This window comes from Suillus paluster, assembly GCF_016628075.1.
Source record: "Suillus paluster strain FC165 chromosome Unknown EDB91scaffold_29, whole genome shotgun sequence".
NCBI classification, from domain to species: Eukaryota; Fungi; Basidiomycota; class Agaricomycetes; order Boletales; family Suillaceae; genus Suillus; species Suillus paluster.
This window is the reverse complement of record NW_024537589.1, coordinates 136007-153250: the sequence shown is the minus strand read 5'-3', so window position 1 is coordinate 153250 and position 17244 is coordinate 136007. Positions and strand designations below refer to the sequence as shown.

The 17244-nt window shown below is 48.4% G+C and overlaps 8 protein-coding genes across 8 annotated transcripts; 4 read left to right on the top strand and 4 right to left on the bottom strand.

Moving 5' to 3' along the window:
* Positions 1-829: 829 nt before the first annotated feature.
* On the bottom strand, positions 830-1944 carry EDB91DRAFT_1284984 (uncharacterized protein; the record flags this gene model as incomplete). Its single annotated transcript, XM_041324782.1, has 4 exons — positions 830-1127; positions 1184-1335; positions 1439-1471; positions 1537-1944. 4 exons carry the CDS (start codon positions 1942-1944, stop codon positions 998-1000), a joined length of 723 nt encoding a protein of 240 aa, XP_041176701.1. The 3' UTR covers positions 830-997.
* Positions 1945-2155: 211 nt separating this feature from the next.
* Positions 2156-3696, bottom strand: EDB91DRAFT_1136034 (P-loop containing nucleoside triphosphate hydrolase protein). The gene is made up of 5 exons (XM_041318826.1): positions 3658-3696; positions 3446-3608; positions 2596-3386; positions 2429-2544; positions 2156-2378 (listed from the first exon to the last, which is right to left on the bottom strand). Exons 3-5 carry the CDS (start codon positions 3358-3360, stop codon positions 2210-2212), a joined length of 1050 nt encoding a protein of 349 aa, XP_041176700.1. The 5' UTR covers positions 3361-3386; positions 3446-3608; positions 3658-3696; the 3' UTR covers positions 2156-2209.
* EDB91DRAFT_1136025 (retrieval of early ER protein Rer1) lies at positions 3697-4865 on the bottom strand. Its single transcript, XM_041318825.1, has 6 exons — positions 4585-4865; positions 4517-4526; positions 4438-4443; positions 4193-4382; positions 3998-4132; positions 3697-3949 (listed from the first exon to the last, which is right to left on the bottom strand). Exons 1-6 carry the CDS (start codon positions 4762-4764, stop codon positions 3880-3882), a joined length of 591 nt encoding a protein of 196 aa, XP_041176699.1. The 5' UTR covers positions 4765-4865; the 3' UTR covers positions 3697-3879.
* A 363-nt stretch (positions 4866-5228) lies between these two features.
* On the bottom strand, positions 5229-6564 carry EDB91DRAFT_1136024 (3-oxo-5-alpha-steroid 4-dehydrogenase-domain-containing protein). Its single transcript, XM_041318824.1, has 3 exons — positions 6524-6564; positions 5339-6466; positions 5229-5274 (listed from the first exon to the last, which is right to left on the bottom strand). The coding sequence occupies exons 1-2, from the start codon at positions 6546-6548 to the stop codon at positions 5634-5636; spliced, it is 858 nt and encodes a 285-aa protein (XP_041176698.1). The 5' UTR covers positions 6549-6564; the 3' UTR covers positions 5229-5274; positions 5339-5633.
* Positions 6565-6615: 51 nt separating this feature from the next.
* On the top strand, positions 6616-7931 carry EDB91DRAFT_392752 (uncharacterized protein). The gene is made up of 2 exons (XM_041327101.1): positions 6616-7199; positions 7257-7931. The coding sequence occupies exons 1-2, from the start codon at positions 6724-6726 to the stop codon at positions 7843-7845; spliced, it is 1065 nt and encodes a 354-aa protein (XP_041176697.1). The 5' UTR covers positions 6616-6723; the 3' UTR covers positions 7846-7931.
* A 1338-nt stretch (positions 7932-9269) lies between these two features.
* On the top strand, positions 9270-10543 carry EDB91DRAFT_392619 (uncharacterized protein). Its single transcript, XM_041327099.1, has 8 exons — positions 9270-9379; positions 9435-9479; positions 9528-9581; positions 9636-9695; positions 9747-9907; positions 9956-9976; positions 10042-10246; positions 10297-10543. Exons 1-8 carry the CDS (start codon positions 9353-9355, stop codon positions 10300-10302), a joined length of 579 nt encoding a protein of 192 aa, XP_041176696.1. The 5' UTR covers positions 9270-9352; the 3' UTR covers positions 10303-10543.
* Positions 10544-11202: 659 nt separating this feature from the next.
* On the top strand, positions 11203-15511 carry EDB91DRAFT_1136016 (uncharacterized protein). The gene is made up of 16 exons (XM_041318823.1): positions 11203-11560; positions 11607-11651; positions 11703-12436; positions 12484-12670; positions 12719-12853; positions 12909-13075; positions 13137-13222; positions 13278-13349; positions 13398-13461; positions 13521-13592; positions 13648-13719; positions 13770-13779; positions 13830-13973; positions 14024-14093; positions 14146-14534; positions 14592-15511. Exons 1-16 carry the CDS (start codon positions 11465-11467, stop codon positions 15168-15170), a joined length of 2922 nt encoding a protein of 973 aa, XP_041176695.1. The 5' UTR covers positions 11203-11464; the 3' UTR covers positions 15171-15511.
* Positions 15512-15537: 26 nt separating this feature from the next.
* EDB91DRAFT_1248887 (ribosomal protein S5 domain 2-type protein) lies at positions 15538-16383 on the top strand (the record flags this gene model as incomplete). Its single annotated transcript, XM_041322990.1, has 2 exons — positions 15538-15902; positions 15984-16383. 2 exons carry the CDS (start codon positions 15538-15540, stop codon positions 16381-16383), a joined length of 765 nt encoding a protein of 254 aa, XP_041176694.1.
* Between the last annotated feature and the right edge of the window lie 861 nt (positions 16384-17244).

The window sequence follows — 17244 nt, the reverse complement described above, 5'->3', positions numbered from 1 at the left end:
TTGGAGCTGGAGGAACTTAGCCATGAAGTTCTGTGAACTGGTATGGGTATGTACAGGTTTCGCCCAATGTGACTTTCCCGAGTATGTTTTTTCCATTTGCAGGGTCCATTCGATATTCGTGTGATGTTTGTGCTATGTCACTGCCTTTCGTTTTCATACAGACTCCTTGTGAGAACAGAGGCGTTTTAGCTGAGTTCTACGCTGCCTCATCCTTCCAGTCTAGTACGCCACTCGATAGCATATCTATCTCCTATCTACCCAACCTCGAATGCAGAGGCGTTCCGAGGCGGTACTTGTTTGGTTCTCCAGTACCGGCCGGGTAATCCTAGACTCGAAGTCCTTCTTCCTAAATTTATCAGATCCGTCTACCCCTTCAATCCTGCACCCTTTATTATCACACGTTTGTATCTTGTGCTGGGAACCCCAAGGAAACACCCCCTTAAATCACCAACTGCCTGATAGATTATCTCCAAAATGATTGGCAGGGATGCACCCGTCACGCAGTCTCGGCGGCCCCCCCTTCGATGTCACTCTGACACACCAGATGACCGGTGACCCTTTGATGTCATCCCTCTGGGGCTACCCTTCCCCACAAATACCTGTCAGAGGCCATTTCAGCTCTTGGAGCTCGTTATCTATAGCTAGGATCGATAATCATTGACGTCTTACTTTGGCCCTAGCTGTCGGTCCCACGTTCTGCGGAGAAGCTTCGAGATGGTGGCGTTAGGCGCCGAGGATGACTGTCCTTGAAGGCTTGGAGGCCGTAACGGTACTCAGAGGGCGCAGGTCATATGCTCGTCATATGCCACAATCGGCTCGAACTGGGATTTTGTTGTTGCGGTGCCTAGGCCTTATGAACACCGTATCAGGTGTCTTCGACTGTTGAAGCTTTTTCATATTTCCATCGGTGTTCTGTGTGTCATTTACTTGACGACCAGTGCACATATGTGCAGTTGGACTGATATTGATATCTGATCACTGATCGCGTCTTTCGGTCCTATGTTTCTTCGAAGCTCTTATAGAAGACGATTGCATCAACATATTCCTCGCCCTCTCCGTCCTTCCGCCTCAAGCGACCAGCCTTAGGTATGAGACCAGCCTTGGTAAAGTTCAGTGTCTCCCACAACCTGGAACCGAAGTTATCAGCGAAGCTCAGATGCCAATAATGATCGTCGAGGCTCACCTAATGCTGGCGGCGTTATTATTATACACTAGGTTAAACACGCTGGCCTTGTACCCCAGCGCCGGTGCATAGTGCAGATATGATTTAGCAAGCACACGCCCATAACCACTGCCACGTTGGGAAGGGGGGACAATAAATCCTGCATTACAGATCTACGGTGTGTATGTTAGTGGTCTAGTTCGTCATCAAATTGCATGAAAGCGGCGGTCCCGGTTGAATACAATACAATCCCTTGCCCAGCAGAAGCACACTCACATGCGAAGATCGCCCAGGGTAGTTGGGTTTTACCTGCGTTATAGATTTCACGGAAGACAAATGTCAGATTGGGGTGAATCAATAGGATCGCGACTGACATAGTAAAACCCTGCAACGCACGCCTCCCACATCCGCCCATCCCTTGCACCATCCAGACTCAGCTGGATCTCCCGCACGCCGCGCTGCTCGCTCTCAATCGCTGGCGGATCTCCTTTGCCAGCGATCGCAACAAGCACGTCTCCGCCGAAGAAGTATAGTCCGAACGCTGCGGGATCGCGGATATCTTCTTGCGGATACGTCTGGCCCCCATCGACTTCATTTGCAAAGATGGAGTGGAGGTAGTTAAATAGACCGGTTTGGTCGCGCTCCACCGCGGACCGATCGATGTGATGTACAGTCACGAAGAATTGGGCCCCGGGATCTGGGTCTACCCGAGGATTGTCCCATAATGTAGCGGGCAAATAAGAGGTCCTCTGCGCTCTGCTGATGACCCCGTAAGCAGACATGATGTCAAGGGACTGAGTGTTTGTACGGGATAGGGATGTGAGTCATGGACTTGCCTTCATTTGAGTGACTTAGGCTATCACTTGACTTCGAAAAGCGAGAATGCCACCTTCTGATCTTACTTACGGACCGGAGAAATACTCACTAGCCGGAAGTCCTAGAGCCCTATGCTCGAAGGAGATACCACTCAGCCTTCCGGACGAGATCAAGTCACAGTGCAGTGCAAGCGCAGTCCTCTGTAAAGTTAATGCGATCTAGCGTAACCTTCTAAAAATGACTGGTTTGCAGGAGTTCTCTATCATCACCAATCGTTACTGATAGCCCTCTCCCTATCCACGGCGGAAGTTGCTCTGTCTCCGTTCCTTCACAGCCTGATAATCCTTTCGTCACTCCGTCACCGAAAAAGACGTATCCGGGAATATAGCGGTCTACGAAGCTGCTCATGATATCGTCAACGGTTACATGAAAAGGTAACGAAGCACCCACGTCTTGACTTGATCATTCGTCATGCCCTTTCCGCCATTCTTGGCCTTCATATTATGCTCCTGCTGTAATCTCCACTTATATATGATAGAGAGCTGTGCGGATGAAGGCCCCTTTATCTTCGAAAAGTGAGACACATGCCAACGGTGCATCGAAAGCGAGGAGTCTACCTGAATGAAAGTATCCAGTGCCTCCCACCATTCCACATATCGCTTTATTTGCTCGTTGACGGCCAGTACGTCATCCACGGACACGAAAGTTTTCATGTCAAAGGTATCAGGCTGGAGAGTCGGGACACGCTCCTTCCACCTTTCTTCGACGAGCTCTTTACTCGTAGGGAAAAACCCTACACACCATCCCTCCAGTACTACTACGTCCACGGGTCCTTTCACCGTCTCACCATGAGATGCGCGGTCCCCCTCTCCATTAAAAAGACTCTTGTCAAAGAACGGGATGTCGACAGTCTGTGCATCTGGGTTGTTGATCCTTTTGAGGCTCTTCAGGACCGAAGTGCCGAGAGGCACATCGTGTGTTCCTGGCTGTCCCCGTCCCTGAAAGAGGATATTGTGGGGATGGCTTTCCGCAAGTCGTTTGAGCCCAGAGTGTGGGAGATAGAGGTCGTCAATAGAAAGAACGGCAACGGAGAGGGCGTGTGGTGGACTGGAAAGGTGTGCACTAAGGCGGGAAGTCAGGAAAGTCTTTCCGCTGCCCTGTGGACCTTGAACGCCTACAAATAATGGGGCTGGTCGTATACTCGCCGAACATCGTGATCGATGTTCTTGCAACTGGTCGAGGACGTGTTGGGCCATGTGCTGCACGGCAGGCGGGTGAGTTTCTTCACTCATTACGTGCAATGCTCGTGGGGTAATACAGCGAGAAAACGTCACAGTTGCAGCCTTGCGGGATGCGGTGGACTGCAAGAGCGTTCTGGTCATGAGACCGGTCACATGGACACGCTATGCTTAGAAAAATGAGTATCAAATAGCATCCCACTCGTTTCATTCAGAAATACCTGCGTACCAAACTGCTCGTGCTGTAGAGACCTTCGCAACAACTGTCACACAACCGTGGGAACGAGAACGAGAACTGTTGGCGTGCTGACCACCTCGTACCAAGTACGACAAGTAGTGGTAGGGCAGAGGAGCACGCTCGCCCTTGGGAGTTCTTGTTACTTGATAGCCAGCTAATGTCAAAAGAATGTCAGTCGAAGCTCATCAACTAGATGGGCTCACCAAGTATGCTTATTTCAAATGCAGAGCCACAATACACGACGGCGATGTCAAAGGAGTTAGATTATCAACGCCGTGATCCATATCCCGTATCGTAGCGATGCTGCGAACTTCGCGGACACGAAACATCATGGAAATGGTACAGCAATAATATAGTCCTGTATTACGATCCAAAATCTATAGGTAGAGAGAAAGTTCCGCATCACAATAAGCAGTAAATAATTTCTACTTGCTCCCGCCGTAACGTGCCTTGCGTCCTATGTCGAACGGAATGTATTTGTACTTAATCATGTGCCTAACAAAACCGATTAAAAGAGCACGATTCAAGAACGTATGTACGCACTGGATTTGCCGACGCATTGTCAATGCGAAGAGAACACAGAAGTAGACCACGAGGATCGGCCAGTAGACTGGTACATCGAAGACCTCGGACACGGTGCAGAATAGTGACACGAGAGTCGCCCTTGTTGCACTTAGCCTAAGGAAATTATGTGCGGTCAGTGACACAAAAAGGGAACGGCGAAACTGATGGTCGCACCAGAATTGCCATTCAGGGAGCCGCCTCACAAAAGGCCTAAATTCGTCATCCCGCTGCGAAGGAAGGACAGGTGCGTTTTGGTCGCCACCCTCCTCTATCTCGTCGGCAAGGAGATCATCTTGAAGTGAAGGGTCGAACTTGGGTTGCAGGAATGCAAGAAGCAAGTTCAAGAGGTAAATAGCCAAACCGTCTGTCATAAAGCCACGTCAAGCATGACCCAAGCAATAAAGCACGAGAAGACTCACAGCAGACTACAAATGCATCCAAGCACCGCATGTATGACTGGTGAGCCAAAGATCACATTTGTAAAGTAAACACACAAACCGATATACCACTGTTTACACGTCACTAGTCAGTTTCGTCCTCTGCGCATGTAATAATTTGTAATTTACCCCCTGGGACAACACAATCCTAAGCATGAAGAGCGCTAGCAGACCCAAAGTCGCTAACCATCGTTGAAGAACGTGAGGAGTCCATCGGTCTAGCGTTTGTTGGTATTGGCGCTGGAACTTCGAGAACGATGCTTGTGCAGAGTGAAAGGGGGTTGAAGCAGGTTCATCCGAGGACATCATCTTTACAGGAATCGTGACGAGGACAAAAACCGAGGACCGAGAACGAGTATGTATGAATTTTGTTGTTTTTCTAGTGCAAGTCGTGGAGTGTCGAATTTGCCGCCCAAGGCAGTTTCAAGCGGCGATCCAATTTATCCCGTATTATCCGCACTGTGCCTGAATAGGAAACGGGTCACTTACCCTTGATTTCTGATTTCCAGCACTACTTCAGATTATTTTATTTTAGGGACTGCGTGGAACGATAGAAAACGATCCTGGCTATCATAATATCGAGTTTTGGTAATTTTAGAGAAGTGTTGTGTATGTCCATGAGTATTTTGCCAGAGGGTCTCAATTTCGGTCAAAACCAGTATAGTGGGTCAGTTGGCAGTACTGGCAAACCCACCACACAAGCTCATGCAATTACTTTTGGGGGAAAACTTGTCAGATGGGGTTCGAATTGATTCAGGTATACAGTTTTTTGTGGAGGAGGCGAGGGCATAGTAGAGGTCAAAAGTCTCAGTGCTTAGGATACGTGGGAATCGTGTAACTCTGAGCACTTATTTCATGTCAACCTTGAGAAGTTCTTGACAGCTCAGCTCAAAATTTTAAGACAATGACCTTTCGACTATGCTCTATGCGATGGCGAAAATAACAAGTCAATAGCTGCTGTGGTTGGCGAGAAAAACACCGGGTGACCCACTACTTGACCTGTTGCTTACTCAGCCACAGTATCTGGAAAATAAATGATAATTTCCCCCATAAGCCATCATAGAAAGTTGGCAATGAAACAAGCTGATCGTGATAATAAGAACATTGACTGCTGTCCTTCTCGAAGGGTAGAAGTACGCGGTGATGAATTGAAAGAGTCACTGGTTACTACAGCCAGCCTAAATGATAAACGGCACAACGGCTTTCCTCTCCTTGGGGTACTCGGGAAAGTTCTTGTGGTACCATCGGTGACCCTTATATGCCCGAGGGATCATAAGCAAAACTTCCGACCAGAGGAACAACCAAGGGGGTTGAATGGTTTTCGCTGTTTCTGAGAGCGGTATGAGAGTGGGGAATGGCGCAGCGGCTAATGCATAGCCAGCCCATTCTAACCACTCGCAGAAGTAGTTTGGGTAGGAGATATATCGGTAGAGGTAGCCATGCGGGATTGCATAGTGCTCCTTTCCAGCTTGGTTCTCGTTGCGTTTGCCTTTCGCTTTAGCATTACGACGGATATTGAGAAGCACCTCATCATGCAAAATGTTTCCCGCGAAGCCACAAGCCCAGAGCATTATTCCAGCCCAGAAATATGGACGAGAGAAGGCCCCTGTCAGAAACGCAGATGCAGCGGGAGATGAGAGGTAGGCACCCATGAGAGCACCGTTCACAATATTGAATATGACAGCGTTGAGGGGGACAATGATGTGCGACTTCGAACGAGATGGTGTTCGCAGAGGGGAAATTATTGCACGGTTAACATAATGGATAATGAATAAGCTGGCGAGGACGACCTGGGGGGTGGACATCGCAGACGGCGATATTTCCAAGGGCGCGCTGTATAGTGCGACGATGAAGGTGATGGGAGAGACTAGCTCCATAATAATCCATGACTTGATTCCATCCACGACGAAGACGCTATCATTGGACGGAGCAAATCTTCCGAACGGGGCATCAATGGCAAATTGAAGCGGACAAATCATGGGTGGGATAAGGAAGAACCATTTTCTTGCCACTGAATTCGAGTTAGTAGGTTGAATTGAATATACAAGCGCTCAGCGAAACTGCTCACCGTCATACAAAGATTCGAACTGCATGTCGTCGTAATGGAACAGACCGTTGGACATAAGGGGTCATGATACTGTGCTGACTAAGCATTGGTGAACCGTGACTTGGTTCACAAACCTCCTCCTGTGCTTGTCCTCAGACCTCCTGGTTGCTAAATCACTGATAATTTCAGTGGCTATTGTCTCGCCAAGGCAATGCCAACCAATGGGTAAGCTAAATCTCAAGCGCACACCCGCTGAGGAGGCCGAGCGTGCTCTCCGCAAGGCTCGAAAAGCCGCAAAGAAGTCAAGGAGGTGGTCACAACTGTCGGAGGAAACAAGCGAGCATGGAGAGCCTAGCTCCAAGCGGAGACACCGAGAACAAGCAACTGATTCTTATCTTGACGAAGATATCTATGGCCCTCCGCCTCCTCCGTCATCGTCATCCGCGCACAAACCTGACTATGACACCATTCTTTCTGAATTGGAGGACGCTCGCTTCAGGGAGAAAATGTGGGACGCTCTACGTGATGATGAACGGTTGGATGGTATAGACGCTAGATTTAACGATTACGCCCATGTTCCCGATAGATGGCGGACGAATGCAGCCAGCAGTGGAAGTCATGCAGACGAAACGGATATAGACCCGCGGTTCATGGACGATAACACGTACGCCGAGTGGATTCGAGAAGGGATGTGGAGGTTCGTCTCTCAGCTACGAGTGGTTCCTTGCAGTTGTATTGAGTGTCCCAATCATAGGCGGAAGCACGTGCGAGAACACGGAGAGGAAACTCGCAGGAAGGCGGAAAGGGCAGCTCGTAGGACTAGGAAGAAGGAGATGGAAGCAGAGGCGGCTAGACTCGAGAAGGTTGCGGAAGAGCGAAGAAAGCAGAAGAAAAGGGAAAAGGAGAGCCGGCGAGAGGAGAATGCTCGAGCAGAGTACGACCAAAAGTGGAAGGATCTCTTGGATCCCAACACTCGGGATGGCTCTCTGCTTTCCTTTGGCGATATACCGTGGCCACTGTTTGTGCCCATGATGCACTCAGATACCACTCATTCAGACTCATCCTCGATTACATTGGAACACTTCACGGCGACAGCAATCTCTGCATTCCTAATACCAATTTCTACAAAATTTGCGCTCGCTCAGGCCGCTGGTGTTTCGCTCCCAACTAACGATCGTGACAAGAAGGAGAAGAAAGAAAAACTACGGGAGACAATGTTGCGGTTTCATCCGGACAAGTTTGAAGGACGGGTCATGCGGAAGGTCCTCGAGGCGGACAAAGATAGAGTAAGGGAGGCTGTGGGGCAAGTGGCTCGAATTCTCAATACTCTGATGGAGGAATAGATTGAAGGTAGTGATTCAGTTGGTATCACAAGTATTTGTGGCATATGGAACTCATTAGTGCTTCAGCTTATACAGAGGTTTGTGCTTAGAAACTAGGTGACCGCAACTTCGCACACTATGATGCCAGTAGATCCTCGTCGTACTGTCAGCATTTGTAAGAGTGAATATCCGGATGACTGCCGGTCTGCGTATAACCGCGCATTCAACCCCAGGCTAACTGGCTCTCGCGGTTACTTTTTTCAGGAGAGGAGCATCAGACATGTCGAGTCGCATTATGTTTCGCACACGGGCGCCTTGAATTTCTCTCCAACATGTCATCGTGTGACGTATCAATTGGCAAAATCCGTTGGATTACTGATGCCAAGTACGTTGTCACCTGCCTTCGTGGTACAATTATTGAACTACACCGAGAAGTACTAGTCAAATTTGGCAAGGACCTACGACACAAAGGTCTGGAAGCAATGTCATGTCTACATACCCTTTGCCCATTGTTTGCTTGATGCTGATCCTGCTTGGAGTTCATGGCACGCGGCTTTGCTAAGTTCGCCTCCGCCATCAGGAGGTACATAATGAACGCAGCCCCTTTCCCACTGTCTTGGTGGGTTCTGTTGCTTGCAGCGGTTCTCTTGGATCCGCATAATCGCGGCTCTCGGACGGCCTAGGTTCTTTATTACCCTGCGTTGGTGGGACTGTCCTATTTTTTGTCCCGCTGTAAAAGGCAACCCTGACGACCGTACTTATACAGGTATCATGTCAAGCACTCGTTGATTTGGTCCCCGCTTGAAGTTTTTTTGGATGGCCAGCAATATTCAACCACGGTAAGTCAGTGATATACTTTCAAGTTTTGATATACTTCGACCTCACAAGCGTAGATCTTCTAACACCTTTGAGTAAGCATCTCGCTTGGCATCTACTCGATGGTAATTCACCAAACACCGGAAATGACAGTGAGGGTCCATTTGTGAGGGGTGCTCTTGGCTATCTTGAACCAACCATCTGAACTATATCCCAAGGTCATTGGGTACACCTGTTGCTTTGGGCTCATGGGTGTCCTTTTGTTGCAATGTTGTACGTCGCTCCGATCAAGTACGCCTGCGTTCCAGTCTGAACCTAGAACAATACCAGTCATCTACTTCAGTCGATTCCCTCACGACCGAGCATGGACGAAAGTTTTGGGTAACATACCGATGTCTCTGTCCAATGAAGTCTTGCTGACACAGAGAAGTGTCTGTGATCTTGCTGCTAGAGACTCTTATCACAGTCTTAGCATTCCACGGTTTTTGGATCAGTGCCACTCGGAACGGGTCTAATCTATCTTGGGTTGCCGCGGTCGGCGTTGGCGGACAACAATTAATCCCTGACCCTCTGTGGTCATATATGGCCTTGGCGCCGCTTACTGGACTTGGTGAGTGATACAAGTTTCAGTAAAGGCAAAATATTAATTGTGGTAGTTTCTTTACTAACACACGGTTTCTTCTGCTGGAGAATTTGGGCTGTCAGGCAATCAATGATTGTTCCTGTGTTAGTTATGATGGTGAGCGCTCCGATAGCCAACCCTTCCTTGATGCTGAACACAGGTCCACTCCTAGATTTCGTTGACGCAATTTGCGATGATAACTTACGGGGGCATAGTGGTAACGATCCATCTGTTCCATGTGTTCGTCCTCCTGAAACAACCCCAGTATGGCTTAATTCCTGACACAGATTCCTCACACCCCATGCCGTTTTACATTCCAGTGAGTTAGCCCGTAATTGAAGTGGACACATTGCTTGAACGCAGAATATGTTAGGTCTGGCTAGTTGGCAGCCTTGTGTGCGATTCAGTCATTACCGTGTACATGACACTCAGTGTAAGATATGGTACCACTTTGCATTTGATTATGCTCATTCGAAAGTTGCAGCTCCTGCAATGCAATGAGAAATCGGGTTTCAAGTACACAAAATCATTGTTCGTGAAACTCATCAAATTGACCATCGAAACCGGGCTGGTAACTACGACCGCCGCGCTCACAGAGCTTGTGCTTGCCATTGCATTCCGGGTGACGACGTACCACATTGCATTGTAAGTGGCGGTCCCCTTCTAGCCAACTCATCCTCATCAATAGCCCAGATTTTATATCATCTCAAAGTTGTAAGTGACTTCATCTGACCTTCAGTCTGCCGTCGGATTCAGTGCTGACATGATTATCTGTGTAGGTATGCTAATTGTATGCTGGCAACCCTGAACTCGCGGACAATGCTGAACAAGTCACTTGATCGACATAAGACTGCTGCCGTCTACGACGACTGGCGTTCAAATTCTCATTCAGGAGGAGCGCACACAGGTCCTTCGAGAAATTCTGCCAGTGTGATACAAATACATACTAGGATTGAGACCATCATAGAGATGGATTCGTACCCTGTGAGTTCTCTTCCTCACCACAGAATGACTGACTCATTTTCTTGGTGTAGGACTGAAAGCATTCCTTGGAGGTATAAGCTATATGTAGTCTCCAGTGGTTGATCTAATGCCCATATGTATATGACAGTCGATTTATTCAAGCCATCTGTATCATAAAATATATTCCCGCAAGCATAGAGTAGAGTAGCTAGAAAGATATTTAGAGTAACAGCGCAAAGAAATTTGGCCTCCTCGTACCATGTACTAACCCTGTGCAACCTGATTTGGTTTACCCGCCTGCGGGAAAGCTTCACCGCTTCAGTCACTCGAGGCAATGCATAATGTAGCGTTACGAATACAGGAGATCAGCTAAACTTCGGGCCCTGCAAGGGTCCCCATCGTCCATGGATCAGAAAAGAGGAGATAGCGAAAGAAGGCCGTGGAGGGAAAAATGCAAATTAATAGCTCTAGGAATGATAGATAGCTGTCGCATCGGGAACAGAGCGGAAGTAGCAAAATTTTTTACTCCCCTTGCGCACTGCAATTGCAAAGACAGGATTAGTAAAATTCCTGCGCTGGAATGGGGGAGGAGGTTACCAGAGGTTGGCCAAAGGAGTGCGAATCTAGTGTTGCGGTAGATACTGTCTGGATTCCACTCACCGATGGAGGTTTGAACCCCAAACCAGACGTAACCAGGGAGACATGGTCAATTGGGATCGATTTTTGTCTGGATCGTAGACTGGGTCCCATAGGGATTTCTCCCTGGGCGCTTCGTAGATCGTCATAGTTGACGCTCGTAGTCTTCCGAGCGTCCATAACGCTCATGCCGGACAGCGTTCATCGATAGATTTAGAGTCTAGACAGATTGATGATCCCGAAGATGGCATGTGGCGGTCAAGTACACGGTGCCTAAAAGGGAATGTGGTGTAGTGGTGCCGTTTGACCGGTGGTTTGGGAGGTACAAGGGCCACAAGGCAGCTCTTAAAAGTTAATTTTTCAGTGGTCTGCTTCGTTACACGATACCATCAACAACTGGCGTAGAAGTTCAGTAGAAAACAAAGAGTTGTTGTGTGGACTACAACTGGTTTTTGTCTCAAAAAAGGTACATTCGGAACAATAGCATCCACACCGGTATCAATCTCCCGCCAAACAACGTTTCTCCACTACTACACCACAATCCGACCTTTTGACATTCTTTCTCCATCACTGAGTCGCTAGACTCGTTTCATTTTCTCCACCATGGCCGACATTGGCCAAATCATAAACGCAAATGCCTCCAGAACGATCACACCAGCTGCAGTAGGCTCTCAGGTAGCCCTGATGTCAATAATCTCGGTAACTTGTTTAGGTCTTCTCCTAGGATGATACTGAATCCTTTCAGGTTGTTACAGTTATCGTATTCAACGTATTGCGACCTAAGAACAAGGTGTGTCTTTTCACCATATCACCAGGTGTATCTATCCTACATATTGTGCAGGTCATCTACGAACCCAAGGTCAAGTATCACGTTGGTGACAAGAAGCCACCGCGGATATCTGACTCCCTTTTGGGATGGCTGCCACCCCTCATACGCACCAAGGAGCCCGAGCTTGTTGACAAGCTTGGTTTGGATGCTGTCACCTTTCTCAGATTCACTCGCATGACCCGATCACTTTACACATCCATTGCTTTCGCGTGCTGTGCCATTCTTATCCCTATCAATGTGGCCTACAACCTCAAGAACGTCCCTTCTACGGATCGAGATATTCTCTCCATGCTGACTATCCGGGATGTCAAGGGTTCTTTCCTCTTTGCACATGTCGTAGTCTCGTACGCGATCTCAGCGCTCGTCATGTTCTTCGTATGGCGGCACTGGAAGGAGATGCTTCGTCTCCGGCAACAATGGTTTCGCTCTCCTGAATATATGCAATCCTTTTATGCGCGGACACTGGCAGTCATGCGTGTACCCAGGAAATACCAAACTGACGAAGGCATCCGCGCCATTTTCGAAAGCGTTCAAGTCCCATACCCTACTACCTCGGTGCACATTGGTCGTAAAGTCGGACGTCTACCGGAGCTCATTGAATACCATAACACCGCCGTTCGCGAACTCGAGCAGGTTCTCGTGACATACCTTAAGGGTGGAAAAATAGCTAAAGACCGGCCCACAATTCGGATAGGTGGATTCATGGGCATGGGTGGTGTCAAAAGGGACGCCATAGACTTCTATACGTATGTACATGTGCTCCATTTGTCGTGACATTGCTAACAATATCCAGCGCAAAACTGAAACGCACGGAGCAAGCAATTGAGGATTATCGTCAGCAGATTGATAGTCGCAAAGCAGAGAACTACGGTTTTGCATCCATGGCAGCGATCCCATACGCACACATTGTCGCTAACTTACTTCGAAAGAAGCACCCCAAAGGTACTGATATCGCTCTCGCGCCGAACCCTAAGGATATTGTGCGTTATTTTAACACTGACCTCTGAATGATACTGAATGATTCTTAGATATGGGCGAATTTCAACAAGACAACTTCCGAGATTGTCCGCAACAAACTCATCGGCGCTCTGTTCTTGGTGGTCGTTTGCTTCTTCAACACCATCCCCCTGTTCATCATCTCTATCTTGGCAAACTTGAGCTCAGTACGATTATTTGCGTTTTGTTTAGTATTCGGTCAATTGAAAGATGTCTCTATAGATATCTGCCTACGTGGGTTTCCTCGCGGAATGGTCAACTGCATCTCCAGGATCATTTGCTTTCGTTTCTGGTGTCGCGCCTCCTGCCATCTCGGCACTTTTCGGTTTTTTCCTTCCCATAATCATGCGTTGGTTAAGCAAATTCCAAGGTGCTCTTACTCACAGCCGGTAAGCTCCTTTCGTCGCTGTTTGTTTATCATTCACCTGGTTCTGATGGATTCTATGGCAGACTTGACCGTGCCGTCGTTGCACGCTACTTTGCTTTCCTTGCTATCTCCCAGTTGATCATCTTCACTCTCATTGGCGTCGGATTCAGTCAGAAATTGTTCTTGCCATCAATTGCTCTTTAACACTGACGCCGATCTTATAGTTGCTGCTGAACAGATTGTGACGGAGATTGGCTCCCATACCAGCTTCCAGGATATCATCGATAACCTGCATAGTGGGTCACCCAGTTATACATTATGGGCTCTATTCATCTTTTGTATAGCCTTGCCGAGTACGATCAACCAGACGTATATCAATCAGTCGTCGTATTGGTTAACATACTTCCCGTAAGTCTGCGTCTGTGCTTCACATGCAGATATGCTTATGCATGTCACCACGATTTCAGACTTCGTGGCTTCTTGGTTATCTTTGATCTGGCGCAGATCCTGAATCTCCTTTGGACGTCGTTCAAGACCCAGTTCGTCAATTTTCGTTATTGTCTGCATGGCGCATACGCTGATACACGTTCCCAGTGTCTTTGGCCGTACACCCCGTGATATCAGAGAGTGGACACAGCCGCCAGAGTTCGAATATGCTATTTACTAGTATGTGCCTTACTTCGACACCTATGTGATACTGATGTCTTTATCAATAGCGCGAATATCGTAAGTTCAAGTTCGGCGACCTGATCTGACACCCAATTCACGTCTTGCAGCTCTTCATGGCCACTGTTGCCCTGGTCTTCGCGCCTCTAGCCCCCTTGGTCGTCCTTGCTGGTGCTATTGTGTTCTGGATAGGTTCATGGGTGTATAAGTATCAACTCATGTTCGTCTTCATCACGAAGGTCGAGTCGGGAGGAGTGGGTTATCTGTTCTCAGCTTGTGATTCGGATTGCTAACTTTAGTGCAGCGGCTTTGGAACATGATGATCAACCGGTTGCTCGCCTCTGTAATTCTCATGCAACTGCTGATGGCCCTGAGTAAGTCATTGCAACCATCAGAGGCTGCGGCTGCCATCTTACACTATTGTAGCCATCGGCCTCCAATACGGTTTCAAGTCTTTCATGTGGCTTACCACGGTCCCCCCAATCCTGTTCATAATCATATTCAAGGTTCAGCTTGACCAGACTTTTTACAAAAAGTTCCTGTACTACATGCCCTCGGAGACCGAGCTTCGCGAAGCACAAGTCCACTCCTCAAGGTCAGATGCTTCTGGCAAAGGGTTGGAGAAGCGCTTCGGTCACCCTGCGCTCCATGCAGAGCTATTTACTCCGATGCTTCATGCAAGGATGATGCCGCTCCTGGCAGATGTCTACAAGGGAAAGATTGGCAGTGACAAGGCCAAGCTTGATGAATATGGTGGTCAAAAATTGGACGCTCAGGTTATCGAGGGTGGCCTGAAGATTGCCGCTGTTGAACAGGTGAACCTCCTATGTCTGCGTCTCAAAACGAACATCATACTAAATATGCCAATTTAGCGCGATCTGGAGTATGATCCTGCCCTTTACCAGCGTGACCGAGGCGAACTGGACTGGGATCAACGGTCCATTACATCGACTGCGATCTTGGGCAATGCTGGAAGCAGCGATAACGCTTCACTTTACCACCAGAAGGCCCATCATTACGCGGCTTCAATGGGCGGAGGTCGTGCATCTCCGGCACCTCCCGCATTCGACCGTTACCTTGCCCAGGGTCCATCGCAATCTCAAAGTGATATAGAGTTAGCACGCATGAACCACAGTGTGGATCAGTTGCCTCTTCTGACAGATCATCAATCATATGGATACTTCGATGCCCGGCAGCAACCACCGCCGTCTCCACTTGCTGGATACTCTCCGGATCGGATGACCCCGCCAGTCAGATACGGGTCACCCGCACCAATGGCAACGCCACCGCAAATGCAATATCCTCCCCATCCTGGAATGCACCGGGTTCCCACAGAAGGCTACAGAGAAGCACCTCTACATCGCCCGTATCCCCACCACCATCAAACCCCGAGTTACTCCAGCGAATCTCCATCACAAAATATGTCTGGACGAGGAGCCTACCGAGGATGAACAATCAAAACTTTTATGAATTATCTCACAAGTACCACCATTCATTCTAATGTGCGCTACGACTGGGCCTACTCTGCCTTTCCTCAATCTTTCATGCCGTCGTTATCTGTTATCCCACTTTCATTTTGATCACGCACATACAATTCGGACTTGAACTAGGATAAAGCAAGTGCAATGGTTACTTGGACGGACAGGCTTACTGCATATATTTTACGATGCGGGAGGGCCTGCCGAATAGTGACTGGCATTTTCTTTGCTGTACTTGTTGCATTTATCTTACCTATAGCTTGTGTATGCGAACTTCCTAACTGCTACTAATAATCAAGCACTTATTTGGCTGACGTCACTATCATCTTGAACCCGCTGTATGTCTAACCTGGATTCCTATGTGAAGGTTGAACGCCCTGCTCCAGAATGTCTGGGTACCTCACAGGAGATTCGTGACCGTGGGTCAGCGTTCGTAGGCAGCGTATATCGCGCTCGGACACCTGAAGAAGCTAAAGCTGCCATCTCCCATCACCGAAATGTCGTTCACGCTGGGAAGAAGGCGTATGAGATATCTGCCTGGAGATGCATGACGCTGAAACACGGCAAGACGGGGCTTGGGGGTCCCGATGACTTCGAGGTGATAACGGGATATGACGACGATGGGGAGCAATGGGCCGGGAGCAAGGTGTCCAAGGTCATGCAGCACGAGGGTGTACTTGATGCTGTTGTTATCGTTAGTCGATGGTAAGTTTCAGTCACTTCGTCTATTTTACGGTGGAGGAGACTTAGGGGAAATTTATACATTTACTCATCATTCACTCGCAGGTTCGGAGGAACCCTTCTGGGGCCAGCTCGATTCGCTCACATCGAGACCTGCGCCAGTGAAGTATGTCGTACATTCAAACGAGTCGAAGAAATGGAGGACTGCACTTCGACGCTTACGAGGCTCGACAATATTCTAGGAAGCCTACGGCAAGAGTTAAGGAACCTGACTCAGAATGCTGAACTGGCGACACCTGGAGGCATCTCAACTCGAACTGCCTCGGACGAGATCGATTCTGCAGAAGGGAGGAGAAGCAGACAACCCAACTACACAGCTATGCAGAGGGATCTCGACATTGCAAAAGCGAAGAGACTTATTGGTGCGAGAGAAAGTGCCATCAAAAGTGTGAAGTCTCTGTTGTCGAAGAAGAGAACAACGGCAAGTACTGAAGCTGAAGGGTAGCGCAATTCAAAAGGTTCAAATAATACGAGTATTGATGGATCTGGATGCAGAACAAAATAAGAGGTACCTGTGTACCAGAAAACGCATACAGAAAATCGAAGAGGGTGTACTAGAGGGGACTCTTTTCAGCTGGCTGAGGGACTGGTGCCATTTGTGAAACTTGTATTCGTAGTATCCAGAGGTTATTGCAAATTGAGGTAATCCTGAAAACTTCGGGAGAAGCTGGGAGAGGGAGGACCTGAGATGGCATGTTGAAAAATGGATGGAGACTGCAAGAGCTTTGGGAATGAATCAAGGCGCTAAGATGAATCGTGGAAAACCTAAACGAAGACACGTTCAATGATGATGAGAAAGATAACGAGAATGAAGAACAGAAGCATATGAACCTCTAGATGTCGGGAGTTAACAACTGAGGCACAGGAGACACCTAATTGATTTTCTCGACTTCTTTTCCTCACTACACCTAGAGCTCCAGCGCCGCCGGTGTAACATACTCATTTGTAATGCGGTAAATATAACCCTGTGAGACAGGCCGTAAGCGTTAAGTCGGTGTGAAGAAAGTCACTTGGCAACAATGGAAATCGGTAGCGCAAGGTTTGGCTATATGCTCTGCCGTTCGTCAACCCATGCAACTACGACTGGGGCGGCAAGCGAAATCGCCATGAAGAAGTTTTGGTATGTTACCCACCTTTGCAACGAAATTCGGCCTACGTCCTAACAGACGAAGCCCACTTAATCATATTGGCTTTACCATTGTCCGAGAGAACTTCGGAGAAAGATATGCCAATGGGGACGGGTAATCATGCCTAAACAAAAATCATTAGGCATCGCAGAGAAAAATCGCCTTCACTGCACCATAAG

What these genes read in the sequence shown, in the direction of transcription:
- EDB91DRAFT_1136034 (XM_041318826.1), bottom strand. Translation starts at nt 3,360, where the DNA reads ATGACCAGAACGCTCTTGCAGTCCACCGCATCCCGCAAGGCTGCAACT. An exon ending in CACTGGATACTTTCATTCAG is followed by an intron (nt 2,545 to 2,595) that starts GTAGACTCCTCG and finishes CACTTTTCGAAG; the next exon opens with ATAAAGGGGCCTTCATCCGC. An exon ending in ACGAATGATCAAGTCAAGAC is followed by an intron (nt 2,379 to 2,428) that starts GTGGGTGCTTCG and finishes TATCATGAGCAG; the next exon opens with CTTCGTAGACCGCTATATTC.
- EDB91DRAFT_1136025 (XM_041318825.1), bottom strand. Translation starts at nt 4,764, where the DNA reads ATGATGTCCTCGGATGAACCTGCTTCAACCCCCTTTCACTCTGCACAA. An exon ending in CTCCCTGAATGGCAATTCTG is followed by an intron (nt 4,133 to 4,192) that starts GTGCGACCATCA and finishes TAATTTCCTTAG; the next exon opens with GCTAAGTGCAACAAGGGCGA. An exon ending in ACAATGCGTCGGCAAATCCA is followed by an intron (nt 3,950 to 3,997) that starts GTGCGTACATAC and finishes CGGTTTTGTTAG; the next exon opens with GCACATGATTAAGTACAAAT.
- EDB91DRAFT_1136024 (XM_041318824.1), bottom strand. Translation starts at nt 6,548, where the DNA reads ATGCAGTTCGAATCTTTGTATGACG. An exon ending in GTTCGAATCTTTGTATGACG is followed by an intron (nt 6,467 to 6,523) that starts GTGAGCAGTTTC and finishes ACTCGAATTCAG; the next exon opens with TGGCAAGAAAATGGTTCTTC.
- EDB91DRAFT_392752 (XM_041327101.1), top strand. Translation starts at nt 6,724, where the DNA reads ATGGGTAAGCTAAATCTCAAGCGCACACCCGCTGAGGAGGCCGAGCGT. An exon ending in ATTCGAGAAGGGATGTGGAG is followed by an intron (nt 7,200 to 7,256) that starts GTTCGTCTCTCA and finishes TCCCAATCATAG; the next exon opens with GCGGAAGCACGTGCGAGAAC.
- EDB91DRAFT_392619 (XM_041327099.1), top strand. Translation starts at nt 9,353, where the DNA reads ATGATTGTTCCTGTGTTAGTTATGATG. An exon ending in CCGTGTACATGACACTCAGT is followed by an intron (nt 9,696 to 9,746) that starts GTAAGATATGGT and finishes CGAAAGTTGCAG; the next exon opens with CTCCTGCAATGCAATGAGAA. An exon ending in ACGACGTACCACATTGCATT is followed by an intron (nt 9,908 to 9,955) that starts GTAAGTGGCGGT and finishes TCAATAGCCCAG; the next exon opens with ATTTTATATCATCTCAAAGT.
- EDB91DRAFT_1136016 (XM_041318823.1), top strand. Translation starts at nt 11,465, where the DNA reads ATGGCCGACATTGGCCAAATCATAAACGCAAATGCCTCCAGAACGATC. An exon ending in GGTGCTCTTACTCACAGCCG is followed by an intron (nt 13,076 to 13,136) that starts GTAAGCTCCTTT and finishes ATTCTATGGCAG; the next exon opens with ACTTGACCGTGCCGTCGTTG. An exon ending in AGATTGCCGCTGTTGAACAG is followed by an intron (nt 14,535 to 14,591) that starts GTGAACCTCCTA and finishes ATGCCAATTTAG; the next exon opens with CGCGATCTGGAGTATGATCC.